This window comes from Lactuca sativa, chromosome 9 (assembly GCF_002870075.4).
Source record: "Lactuca sativa cultivar Salinas chromosome 9, Lsat_Salinas_v11, whole genome shotgun sequence".
NCBI classification, from domain to species: domain Eukaryota; kingdom Viridiplantae; phylum Streptophyta; class Magnoliopsida; order Asterales; family Asteraceae; genus Lactuca; species Lactuca sativa.
The window spans coordinates 178,423,495-178,437,600 of record NC_056631.2 but is presented as its reverse complement, the minus strand read 5'-3'; the positions used below and the strand labels follow the sequence as shown (position 1 = coordinate 178,437,600).

Below are 14,106 nucleotides of genomic sequence, written 5' to 3'. Positions count from 1 at the left end.
GATTACCGAGTCCTGACCCGTCCAACTCACCGAGTCTCCATTCGACTCACTGATTCGAGTCTCAACTCGAAGGGTTTGGGGTTTCGCGAACTGACTCGCCGAGTCCAAGAACAGACTCGCCGAGTCCAGGACAACCTTCAACAGACTCGTCGAGTTGTTCATCCAACTCGCCGAGTTCCTGCCCAACATCATCTGACTCGACGAGCTGTTCATCCCACTCGTCGAGTTCCTCCTCGTCTTCATGCTACTCGCCGAGTCCACTCAAAGGACTCGCCGAGTCCATTCTGATCTACATACATGCAGAGGACTTTTGAGTCATGCATGGACTCCAAACTGCAGATCCACCCCTCCCATGCCTATTCCTCACGTAAAGTTGCAAACTTTACGTGTAGAGATGGAGATCTAGGCAAAATACACCATAAACTAGGGTTTAAGGCCAAGGGGCTTCAAAATTGACTCAAGGGCTGATACTTTATGCTTCTCTAGTCCATAACACACTTGGATCTGAAGTAGCAACTCCAGATCCGGCTTCTAACTCAAATGGGTGACAAACCATGGCTTAAAAGCCCCAAATCTCACAACCATGGAAGATCTAAAGGAGAGAAACGACTTATTACCTTCAATATCTCAGAAAGGCTCCACAAACTCCAGATCTGAAGCCAATCCTTGAAGCTTCACTGATTCCCCTCTTTCTTCTTCCTTCAAATCACCCAAAAATGGCTTGGAAGCTTGAATGCACAACAATGGAGGCTTAGGGTTCGCTTTCTGAATGAGGGAGGCTCTAAGGAACCCTAATAGAGAGAATAAGGAGCTTAAATAGCACCCAAGGTCCCGGATTTAGGGTTTTCCTCGCACAGACCAGACTCGTCGAGTCCACTTGGCCGACTCGCCGAGTTGGTCACTTACACCTCGACCCGGATCCCGCTCGGACTCGCCGAGTCGCCCCTAAAAATTAGGGTTTTCTTTCCTTTCTTGGCCTCCAAAACTTTAGGTGTTACACATCAGGTAATGGTTCTTATGGTTCTTATTCTTTTTTTGTTCTCATTTGAACCTTTGCCTATATATATATATATATATATATATATATATATATATATATATATATATATATATATATATATATATATATATATATATATATATATATATATATATATATATGTGGACCCAAGGACCAAGAGTATAATTTGGTCTTTTTATATGGACCAAGGACTAGTAGTATAATTTTCACAAACCATAAAGATGTAACCTGTTATATTTTAAACTTACGGACCAAAAATAAAAATTCAACCAAACCATAACAACCATTTATGTAATTTACTCTTACTTTAAGGGATATATACAGTAAAGTCCCAATATTTTCATCGATTTGACAAGAAAGTCCTAAACTTTATTTTTTTGACAGTAAAGTCCAAATTACCGGCAGTTTTTGACACTTTTACCCTTTTTTCCCGGTTAGCCGGTAATTAGGATTTTTTTGCCAAAAAAAATAAAGTTTAGGATTTTCTTGTCAAATCGTCAATTAGGACTTTACTGTCAGAAAAATAAAGTTTAGGACTTTTTTGTCAAATCGTTGAAAATATTGGGACTTTAGTGTATATATAATTTTTTTGGTTAGAAATTTAATGGTATGATACTCTTTAAGCATAAGAGTTATTGAAACCTTCTCTAATAAGCTAGATCCTATTGAAATCCTTTACGTTTGCTTCTTGTTAAATCGTTTTTTTAATCTCAACGAACCGACATTGAAAAAAATTGAGATAATCAAGAAAGAAAGAAAGAACCAGGGTTGTGTTGGCTTTTTGCAGTCTCAAAAATGGAGAAATTAGAAACCTAAAAAAACAAAATTGCCCTAGCTTTATACAAACACAAACAACACATGCCTAGTCAAAAGGGTGTGAATGTGGAGAAGGGAAAGAAGGCAATTTCGTTTTTTTTCGGTTTCTTATTTCTCCATTTTTGAGACTGCAAAAAGCCAACACAACCTTGGTTCTTTCTTTCTTTCTTGATTATCTCAATTTTTTTCAATGTCGGTTTGTTGAGATTAAAAAAATGATTTAACATAAGCAAACGTAAAGGATTTCAATAGGATCTAGCTGATTAGAGAATGTTTCAATAACTCTTATGCTTAAAGAGTATCATACCATTAAATTTCTAACAAAAAAGAAATTATATATTCACTAAAGTCCCAATATTTTGAACGATTTGACAAAAAAGTCCTAAAGTTTATTTTTTTGACAGTAAAGTCTTAATTGACGATTTGACAAGAAAGTCCAAAACTTTATTTTGTTGACAAAAAAGTCCTAATTACCGGCTAACCGGGAAAAAAAGGGTAAAAGTGTCAAAAACTGCCGGTAATTTAGACTTTACTGTCAAAAAAATAAAGTTTAGGACTTTCTTGTCAAATCGATGAAAATATTGGGACTTTACTGTATATATCCCTTACTTTAATAACAAATAATTCGAATATACATGGCCAAATTTCATAATCTACATTTTTTTGTCCACTATGGGACTTGGGCCCAATGTCCCTAACACATCGTCTTGATATGATACTGCTAGTTAAATATCCGTATTTTTTTTTTTTTTTTTGCAGTTTAATCACCAAAATAAGTTTTTGACGGGTTAAACACTAAGAATTTGTTTTCGTTTTTCAAAAGACCCTCTACATAAAACCATTCCAATAATTCTTTTTTACGAATTTAACCATTGAAATTTTGAATTTTTTTTTTAAAACACAACTTTAGCTACAAAAATACTCTTTTGTTTTTTGCAATACATTACCAAAAAGAAAAAGACAAAAACAAAAGCCCACTGGTTTTTCAAATAATAAAATACAAACTCTCAACTGGTTAAACTGAAAAAAAAATACATAGATTTTTATGGAATTTGACCAAAAACAAAAAAGAAAGTCGACATGCATCATATCATACTAACATAATAAGATTAAACAAAAAAAAACAGAGGGTAACATAAATGAATTCAAGATTTTGTTTCCTTTTTTCTTTTCCTTTTCTTTAACTTTAAACTTGTAACACCGCCAAAATCCTGTCAAAACTGCCAACTAATTTCCCAAATTCAACCAGCAGGCTGGTGTTTACTGTTTAGTCCTTACTTCTACTATATACTCTATAACAGAACAAAGACACACTCTCTCAAATTTACAATCAAAACACTCATCACTTTTTTCTAATTCACCCACTACTACACCCTTTCTATATATCAATTCCAATCCACATCCCAAATCCAAATCATCTCCACTTGTGTCCAAATGACACCCAACTTCACATTCACAACTCCCAACTTCCCTCCCTTCAAAAAACGTCTTAATATTTTTATAAAGATTTAAAGATAATGATGTCACTGTATCGTGAACGTCTTCCGTTGTCAATTTACTTGACTTTTTCTTCTCCTCCCACAAAGAGATTATAATCGTCCGCATCACGTTTTGGAGATTCGACATGCATTTTGGGCAAAATCTGTATAATAAGGATATGGGAGGTTTTGAAACTTGGTTTGTAGATGAGTGGTTGATATTTATGCTTTTCTCATTATCTGTTGGATTATTTTTGGATAAAGTTGATTCTTCATGAACAAATCCATTGGAAAGCTTAGATGAAGTAGACTCTTGAGTCTCTATTATAACTTGGGTGGAATTCGATTCATCAACAATAGAATCCACATGTTCTTCCTTTGATTTTGATATATCTTCATCATTAAATCCTTGGGTATGTGAGGGTTTCTCCATAATAGGCTCATCATCTTCGTCATTGCCTTCAACAATATCATTTTTCGCCTCCATGATTTGAGGTGTCTCAAGACTGAAACAAAAGTCAAAGTCAAAATGGTTGACTTGTGAAAAATGTTGAAAAAATTAATATACCTTTGGAGTGTGTAAGCCCAGCTGTTCACCATATCTTCAAGATACGCAACTTGTGATAAAACACGACCAAATTGTCTTCTGTCTTTTCCACCTTCAACTCTCGCGTTAATTTCTGAAGTTAAAACCTCCAACACTTTCCTAACATCTCGTGTAACTTCACGTAATGACGAATATACCCCTCGATACGCCAACAAACCAACAGCAATCAACCCACGAACAAATCCATATTTTACTTTCCCTTTGACATTACTACCACCAACAACCGACAGCTTTGCTGACGTGTCACTAGGTCGGATAATACAAGAATTAAAAGGCCAGCCTTTCCCTTTCCAAGTCCCATCAATTTCAGTAAACGGGCCTTCTTTTAGCTTTGATGTGACCCAACAGAGTTCAGCAAAATGAGGGTATTGTAGGATTTGGTAACCGAATGTTGAGATTGCCAGCAGTAGATTTGATTTTCCTTTTTCTTCCTTTTTTGTAGGTGGGAGTGAAGAGGGGGTTTGGTTTTGGAATGTGTATTCTTCTACGGGTGTGTCGGTGTCCACGTCAGCATTGGGTGGATGAGCTTTTTGATGAGTCAGCTCGATGAAATATCGTGCCACGTCATTTGATAGCTTTTTAGCAGATGAAGTTACGACAACATCAAGGTCAAGGTCAAAGTCAATATTGACCGAAAATCTTGGGATTGTACTCCCAACATGACTTGAAGGATTGAGGTTCTGGTTCTGTTTGTTTGTTGTTCCAAAAAAATCCTTTATTCTTAACGGGAGTAATTCAAACGGGACTTCTGATGTAGCCTGTTTGAGAAATGAGAATAACATCAATTAGGAAGGATAACAAGGGTATTTTGGTCTTTTAATGCTTTACAATGATAAATTCTTAAATTGTCTTACCAGGATCATCAAGGATGAGGAGATGAATATGGACTCCGCCTGTTCAACAAAAGAGCTCCAAAGGTGAGAGGACTTTAAGACTGAGGGTATTTCGGTCTTTTCAGGTTTTTCCTTTTCTTCTTCATCAACTTGATTGTATGTTTCCAATGCCCATAAATCGATTCTTGGCATGAATATCATGCATGAACCAACACCAGCACATCTCACTGCAAATAATTTATCATCATTAAAATTTTACAAAAAAAAAAGAAAAAAAAAAGAAAATTACCTAGAATTTGGGAAAGCCCCTGAAGCATGTCCCCATTTCCTTCCTGCAACATGGTAGCCAAATCAAGCTTCTGAAGCACAGCATTTCCAACAAAACACTGAAGAACACAAGAAGCAAGATGCCTTTGTCCACTTCCAGGATTTCCAGATATCAACACACAAAACCCTGATTTTCTTTTATAAAAATCATTCATCATAAATCCATTGTTCACTTTCCCCTCATCATCACACCCACCATTTCCAACCAAAACACCCGCACTTACAAGACTCAATTCCACCTCACCCGCCACGTCAGCATCCTTCATCAAATCCTCAACTCTCCCCCACCAACAATCACTCTCCTCTCTCCTCCTCTCCAACACCGAAACAACCACTTCCTTAATTAATTCACCACATTTCAAAATCGACCCGGGCAAACAAACACGCTCATCCAAACACAACAATAAAACCAACCTCGAAACCGATCGCAACAAACACGGTAAAAGATGAACGGGAAGGACAGATGTCACGATATCATTCGCCGCCATTCCCGCTTCCCTACGAGAACACGGAGGCGGTGCACACGACAACGCCTCCAACCAATCCCGCTCGTGAACGGTAAACGAAGGCAAAACAGGTCGTTTCCCAAAACGCCCTTTCTCTTCAGCACATGACAAAAGTTTATCCCATGGACACCTCCTTTTCAAAGCAATAATAGCAGTTTGAGTACACAGAGCTTGAAGATCTGCTCCAGCAAATCCCACTGTTTTTTTAGCAATCAACTTCAACAAACTTTTATCGATTACACTAGGCCATTTTTGAGTATGAAGAGAGAGAATTTCCTCGCGATCTTTCACACCCGGAAGTGGGAAATAAATTTCCCGATCGAATCTTCCGGGACGCCTCAAAGCGGGATCGATCGCATCGGGTCGATTTGTTGCCCCGATTACAACAACCGATCCACGGGATTTTAACCCATCGAGTAAAGCAAGTAGAGTTGAAACAACTGAATTGTGTGTTTGATCTTGTTGGCGAGTGCGGGAAGGAGCTAACCCGTCGATCTCATCGAAGAAAATAATCGACGGTTGAGATTTCTCCGCCACCTGGAATAAAAGTCTGAGCTGGCGTTCAGCATCACCGACATATTTCCCTAAACAATCCGCTCCTTTTCGAGCAAAATACGCGATCCGTTTATCCCCACGTGCACATGACCCGATTAATGAACGGACAACTAAAGTTTTACCAGTTCCCGGGTACCCGTGTAAGAGAACACCTCTCGGAGGGGTTAATCCGATATTGTTGAAGAATTCGGGGTATAGTAATGGTAATATCACGACTTCTTTTAATGATTGGATTACGTTTTGGAGTCCACCAACGGATTCCCAACCTTGGAATGGAATTGGGTTTTCCGAAGTTGGTGTGGGCCCACCGATGTAAACGGGTGCGATTCTTGATAAGTCACGTTGGAGTCTTTTGCTTTCGCGTTTTAGAAACTCTTCATCTTCTCCACAATTTTCTAGCCATTTTTCTTCTGCTTCGTTGTCTTTGCGTGATGCATCGTTTGAGAGCTTTCGCATTTGTGATTTTAGTTTTTTAGTTTTGATTTTTTTAAGGTTTTCGAGGTATTTGGTACCATGAGGTTGGAATAGGTGGCGGTGGTCTGTGCAGGCTATGAGGAATTTTCGGTGGTTAAAGATGCAGCCATTGACACGGGCACAAGGCTGTGTAAAAAGGGGATTAGAATAAGAATTTTTTAGAAGGGAGATAAAGGAAATGGGAATGAGAATGAGAATGAGAAGATTACCAGGTGATAAGTTTTTGGACATCTGTCCACACGACACCCAATTGTGGCTCCTCTTCTCCCACATCGGCTGCATTTCAATACCCTTCCTCTACAAAGAGCTGATCTCACGTTTTTCAAGCATCCCAAACCAGCAAAATAAACCTTAAGAAGAAATGGTGGAGAAACAGTTAACACTAAAAGAGTAAAAGAAAACATTGATTGCTATTGAAGGATAAACGATACCTCTGGACTCCAAACAGCACATTGTTGATGAACCCATATACCAGCAATACCAAAACGGTCATTTATGGGACCCAAGAGACGTCCAAGCCAACCAGGCTCATCACCAAATCCATCCCATACATCATAGGTAGGTTCCTCAGATGATGAGGAACCACTGTATTCTTCATTATCACTTCCAGCCCCATCATGAACCAAGATCTTTGGAGGTTTACCATCGGTTCCACCCCCACACATACCACAACACCTACCCTTTTTGATCCGAGGTTTGTGGTGTCTGTGAGCTGGAGAATGAGAATGTTTGTCTTCATCAACTACCTTGGAGTCCTCCTCTTGTAAATGATTGACATTGATGGCATCATCTTCAACATGATTGTCAGGGGCACAAGTAACTTCTTGATGTGAACTTTGGTTTTCTTTCTCCTTAGATTCTGGTTGCTCTATTGGCTTACTCTGTTCAGGAGATTGCACCATGTTGTTGCTATTATCTTTAGAATCAGAGGTAAGTGGGACTTCATTCTCCTGCTCCAGTAAATCAATAGCAGCACCATTATCTGTTGAACAGGCATTATTATTGTCTTTTACTGCAATGAGAATACTTGTTTCTTCATCGTCTTTAGCACTGTTTCCCAAACTAATCCCTTCATGCCCATTGTTCACAACATTTGAAGCTTTGATTCTACCAGGTCGCTTTGGCTGCACAATCATCGAGGTCTCACCTACCAAACCCTCTTTCTTGTCATCTAAACGTGAATCCACCAGATCTGAATCTTCCTTAACACCATCTGAATGACGAAAGAGCTTCTTCTTACTCCTGGGAGAAGAATCTCCGTTCATAAAAGTTACCTTCCTACCCCTGGCTCTCAACCTAGACTTCCATTCACCTGATTCTTCCTCCTCCAAACCAAATGTAGATGAAGAAGGCAACGTCTCAGTTTTCAAACCAAAACGGTCCCTGTCTCCAACTATTCTAGAAGAACTATCAGTTCTCTTCCGCTTTTTAGGAGGACAAGGCGACGCATCCAACACCGATGGAGGTCGTCTCACCCTGGAACTCCGCCTGACCTCCGATGTATCATCATTGACCTCATTCAGTTTAGAAGACTCTATCTTATCACGGTTCTGATTAAACGTTTTTTCACATATCAAATCAAGTCTCTTATGTTTCCGTTTAGCCCTAATCACTTTCTCGTTCCTCTTCTGATTAGACCGAATAGCAGTCCGAGAAAATCGCATGACAACACCGGCACTATATATATTATAGTCCCTGTATACCTACCTATATCTCCACACTTATATATATCCTTGTCGCGATTCAAAACGATTCATACAATGTTATGCATAACCGTAATTCCAAATTCAGTCTGCGATAGCTCAATATAAAGAAACACAGTCACTTACCTAAAAACCTGCTCGATTTGATCAGATTGACGAAGATACAAAAAATGAAACCCTAGAAACCATCGATTAACCCTCTGATTCGATTTCTACGAGCCTCCAGGTCTCCGATTGACTCCAATTAGGTTTTCGCCCTCTCCGTATGTATCGATTTCCCTCTCTATGTATATCTATGGCGTCTCACTGAGTCATGTAAACGAAAAAAAGAGAGGCAGGGGCGGAGGTTCTTGTAGAGAAGGGTTTTTTGGGTTTCGGAGTTTAAAACGGAAAATTTCTGGTAGATTGTTGACCACTCGCTTCACTAACGCGTGTTCTCTACGTGCCCATTGACTATACGATGCTGTGGGGGTCCGATTGTTTGTAGAGTATACGTGCTGGTGAGCGGAAGTGGGGGTTAATTATTTAGAGCGGATTGTGATTTTTTATACGTTGAGTAAAAGTATGACCCTTTATTTAATCACTAATCTTAACGTTTTACCCCTAAGAAACAAACTTTACATTTCAGTCCTTAAAAGTAATAAGTTGGTTCTTTGTTTGATTTAAGATCATTGGAAAATGTTTTGTTTCATTTGGTTTTGTACTTTATATGTCTAACTGTGTATTTTTAATATATTTTTATATTTATTATTCATATTTATATATTTTTCTTTCAAACAACTATAATTTTATTTATTTATTATATTTCTTAAAATCTCTCTTCAACATCAAACAAAACTAATAACATCCGATCACAACACCATCATTAAGATGATCTTAGCCAAAATCAATACTTGACATCAAATATTATCCTAAATTTATACATGTAAAGTGATACCATAAAAAATACTGTATGGTATCTACTAGTATAAATTAGATGTTATTAATCATTTATTAATCATAAACATATTAGTTTTACATGATGTATGTATGTATAAAGAAAAAAAATTAAATATAACCAATTATTTTTACCTTATTATGTATAATAATATGTGTAATGTTACTGATAATTATTTGTTTTTCTTTAATATTTTCGTCCATTTATTATATTCTCAATTAATAATATAAATATGTGTAAATGGTGTCAACTACACCATTTAATACTCCATTCCCACAAACGTTTTTAAACAAAATATGTTTGAATGGTGCTAAGTCATTCTTTAAGGGTGACCCAAATTGTTACAAACTTCATATTCTTTAAATTGGGTTCAAAGGTGTATTTTTCATGTAAGAAATAGAAGCTCAATAATAGTATAGGGCCGTTTTTGTAATATTATTGCACGTATTTGGTTTTTTGAGTTTTGGCACTCCCACCAAACGTTACCGCCAAATATGTACGCAAATCTATTTGATGTGGGATTTCAATTGAAATATCAAAACCCCCAAAAACATGATCTATAACTCGCTTTTTCAAATATATCCTCTATTATCACTCTAAAAGTAATGGTATCCATCATCCATCTAAAATAAGTCCTTTAAATTTAGTAACATTTCGTTTAAGATTTTGTTGGTAATATAATTTTTGCATTTTGTTTATTTTTAGAAGAAAAAAAAATACATTACAACGTTTATTATGAGTAAGTGATCATTTTTACAAAATCATATGTATTATTATCTTGTGGTAGCGGGATATTGTGTAGGATCATGCATCGAGTTAGAAGTGGACCTCGTTGAGCCAAACTATAACCGAATGATCAAAATAGTGAAAGCATAAATTGAACTAAGTCTAACAAGTTCAGTTTTGATCTAGAATTAGCTTTGGCACCAAACTAGAACTTGAACTAAATACTTACTCATGTGTTTGTCTTAATTTTATTACTATAAAAATCATGTGTTTGTGACAGACAATTCCATTGTTAATAACCATCAACAACACGAATATCTACCGATTAATATTGTCTCATAAAAGTTTTAGCGACATGTTTTTCATTTTGTGACAGACATTTCATCATAATTCACTTGAAACTTGCGAAATGTTAGTTTACAACAAAATAGCGTTGTAGTAATTTAGAATTTTTATCAGTAATTTGTCAAATACTTTTGATTATGGTTTTTCACTGCGTATTAGCATTTGGATATTTTCGTAAATTTTATATTATTTTTAGTGACGTTTTGCATTCGATTTCTTTGTCGTTTTTGCTACCAGCAAATTGATACAAATATCAAACTCGGTATTCTCAAACCTAATATTATTAAAATTAGCATTTACCATTAACTTACAATGACAAAAGTATTTACCTAGATCCGATCGCAACTTCAAATATGAAATTCAAATGGATCAAATAGGAAAGGATACTCTGAATCATAGAACTCTAATGAAATGTATGATCAACCAACATTTATCAAATTTGAAAAAGAGTCAAAAGAGATGGTTTGATCCTCTTATTTTTTTTTCTCGAACCAAGAGATCCATGAATCGGGATCTTGATGCATATAGACAAATGGTCCACTGGGAGCAAGAATTTCCAGGAACATTTCGTTTCTGAGCAGAAGGGCCGTTTTCAAGTAGTGTTCGATCGATTACGTATTAATCAATATTCGTTTGATTGGTCTGAGGTTATCGAAAAAAAAGATTTATCTAAGTCACTTCGTTTCTTTTTGTCCAAGTTGCTTCTTTTTTTGTCTAACTCGCTTCCTTTTTTGTTTGTCGGTTTCAGGAATATCCTCATTCATAGGTCCGAGATCTACATTTAATATTTATAATGATAAAAAAAATCAATTACTAAAGTTATCAAGAGTAGCAATATAATATATATATATATATATATATATATATATATATATATATATATATATATATATATATGATTATCATGTTATTGGTCTGTGCATTCCTTCATGTAATTACTCATGGATGTGAACATAGTATTGTTAGGGTGTCAAACACAACAAATAAAATGGTACAATAGACTCTAAATAAATTATTATAATGCATTAAAAAGTAATAAATGGAAGCATGGTCGATCTTTAATGACACATGATAATTACTTATATTTTTTGCACAAATACAAATTAATCGAAAATAGTGGGTTTGTTTGCAAGATTTTGAAGAAGCAACTAAAAAATAAAGCCTTGTAACATAACTCATAAATGTAAAGGTTCCAAACATATGTTTGAATATCTTGGTAATGTGATTTAGATATGATATGACATTTAGGGGTTGTTTGTTTTTTTAAGAAAAATCACTTCTAGTTGCGTCGCGCAGCATACACGCAGCATTTGGTTTTTCGTGTTTATTTGTTTTTTAGAAGACATCTGACTTAAAAATGGTTGCACATTTGTTGTGTGGTGTAGCACTGGACCGTCTTTTTCAAACCACTTCTCACATTACTTTAAGTTATATTATTCAACATAGATTTGTTTTAATTTTTTTAACAACATGTTTACTATTTTAATAACATTATGAATGATATTATAAACAATTCGAGTATATTTTATATAATTTCAAAATCATTTGGTACTTGAAAATATTAATAAGTTGTAGCACTTCTCATTTACCAAATTCTCAGATTCAAAACAAGCTTTTTGAAACTAACCTAATATTTGAATTCAAGTCTAAACAAGTTCTAATAAGTTAATCAAAAGATTGCATTAAATTTTATGTGAATATTCCCAACAATACTCAATACTCCTTACAAGCTCGGGAGCGTAAGAATATGTGAATAAGATTACATTAAAATCATTCATTGAAAAACAATTTAATGCTTGTTAGTAGTTTTAATTCACAAAACAATAACGGATTTTACAATTTAGATAACTTGGATTATCAAACCCTAATTTAAATCGTCAATAAGAATCAAAATTAAAATGAAACTCTTGATTAAAACAAAATTGAATTCATTATATAGAAATTGGAAATAAACATCATGTTATATGATTAAACACCAAATCACAAGTCAAGACATAGAATTGGAGTACTATGATTCTAGCCACACATGATTAGAATAAATCAACAATTATAGAAATGGAAATTAAGTATTAAAGTGAATTACAAAGATGAATTAGAATGTTTCCAAATGATCTCCTAAAAGTTAGTAGCCAAAACCTCCTACAAAAATCACACTTTTATCGTCTGGAATAGGAGATGATGTGCGTAATGGCTAAAAGTCTTGAAATAAGGCATAAAAGAAAACTGCTAAAATGCAGTTACATAATTGATACGGCCCTGTATCAATTATGCCTTGATTGACATAACTCTGTATGACTCGAAAGTATGTTCCCCTCTTTTGATTCATCCTAAAAGTATATTGTTGGAAATGCCCAAATCTTCATTGGACACGGGACCATGTCAGATTGCATTGAGTTGACATGTCCCGCATCATGGTTTAGGCACAAATCGACACGACCCATGTCGAGCCTTCTGTGATGGAATCTCGATTTCTTCGTTTTAGCCTCGAAAAATCCGCAAACTTGATCCTTTCCCTTTTTCACCATCCCATATGTGACATCCCAATTTTTATGGCTAGAAAAGACCAATTTGTTTATGCTTATTAAATCAAAGTATCATTTTAAAAAGATTTACTTCGAGGAATTTGTCCCAAAGATATGATAAAAATATTATCAAGACATTTCTAAGAAATGTATTTTATTCATAAAACTCGAGATGTCATCATCAATACAAGGAACATAAGCATAAATGAAGACTTACAACATCTATTTATATTAATAGTCTATATCTCCTTTGAATCTCTTGGTAGATATCTATATCATCGTATATAATTATATGTAATACGATAAACTGAGTGGGTCAGGTTGGGAAACATGTTGAGTACATAGGGTTTTCAACCCACAATAATATAATTTATCTATTTATATAATCCACACCAAACAGTTAACCTGATTATCCATTCCCGTTACTCTCTCTTTCCCTCTCTCTCTCTATCTATCTATATATCTATCTATCTATCTATCTATCTATCTATCTATTTATCTATCTATCTATCTATCTATCTATCTATCTATTTATATATCTATCTATCTATCTATTTATCTATCTATCTATCTATCTCGGGTTTTACCCTAAGGGTTACACGTTTATAAGGTGGCCAAGGAAAAATAGAGTACTAAAATGAATCCTCAATCCATACTCTCAGTTTGTGTGATTTCATTAACACCTATAGATTGCAAGTATGATAGTGTTCCACTAGACTGACTATAATAGTTCGTGGTCGCCATCAATACTCTTATTGATGATTGATCTCTGTTGGTCATGGTCTCTTTACCCTAAATCTGGCATGGTCTATCACTACTATTCTATCTTTGGTATGGTTTCTCACCATTATCTCTTTTCTCTTATGTTCTAACTGTTATCTCTACTCTTATGGTCCCTAACTGTTATCTCATTTCTCTTATCTCTTTCTACTTGTTTTACCCAATACATTATGAGTATGGTGAAATGCATATATTATATTTTAGAAAAATCATTATCTCATGTATCACAGTTATCAAAAAACCATATAATAAGCACCTAAAGTATTTCGGCAAATTAAATATTTGATATCTATGTGTAAGTTGAAGGTAACTATGCACTCACTTGACTTAGGTGAATGACTGAAGAATTCGGCAGCGCTCCGCCAAACTCCTTGACTTTTCTTCTGATGTGACCTAGTTATGAATGTCACTAAGTCTTAGCTTAATATCCCTGTAGGCTAATGATAGTCTAGATTCCTCACTAATCCCAATGTCTA

General features: G+C 35.3%; 1 protein-coding gene across 1 annotated transcript; it reads right to left on the bottom strand.

Annotated features, from left to right (window-relative positions):
• Positions 1 to 2,973: 2,973 nt before the first annotated feature.
• LOC111916898 (uncharacterized) lies at positions 2,974 to 8,685 on the bottom strand. The gene is made up of 6 exons (XM_023912551.3): positions 7,049 to 8,685; positions 6,827 to 6,967; positions 5,045 to 6,743; positions 4,777 to 4,982; positions 3,884 to 4,680; positions 2,974 to 3,821 (listed from the first exon to the last, which is right to left on the bottom strand). The coding sequence occupies exons 1-6, from the start codon at positions 8,279 to 8,281 to the stop codon at positions 3,098 to 3,100; spliced, it is 4,800 nt and encodes a 1,599-aa protein (XP_023768319.1). The 5' UTR covers positions 8,282 to 8,685; the 3' UTR covers positions 2,974 to 3,097.
• Positions 8,686 to 14,106: the final 5,421 nt, after the last annotated feature.

Excerpts from the sequence above, each read along its gene's own strand:
- LOC111916898 (XM_023912551.3), bottom strand. The coding sequence starts at position 8,281 with ATGCGATTTTCTCGGACTGCTATTCGGTCTAATCAGAAGAGGAACGAG. Across the intron at positions 6,744-6,826 it reads GTCCAAAAACTTATCACCTG|CCTTGTGCCCGTGTCAATGG; the intron begins GTAATCTTCTCA and ends CTTTTTACACAG. Across the intron at positions 4,681-4,776 it reads CCTCATCCTTGATGATCCTG|GCTACATCAGAAGTCCCGTT; the intron begins GTAAGACAATTT and ends TTTCTCAAACAG.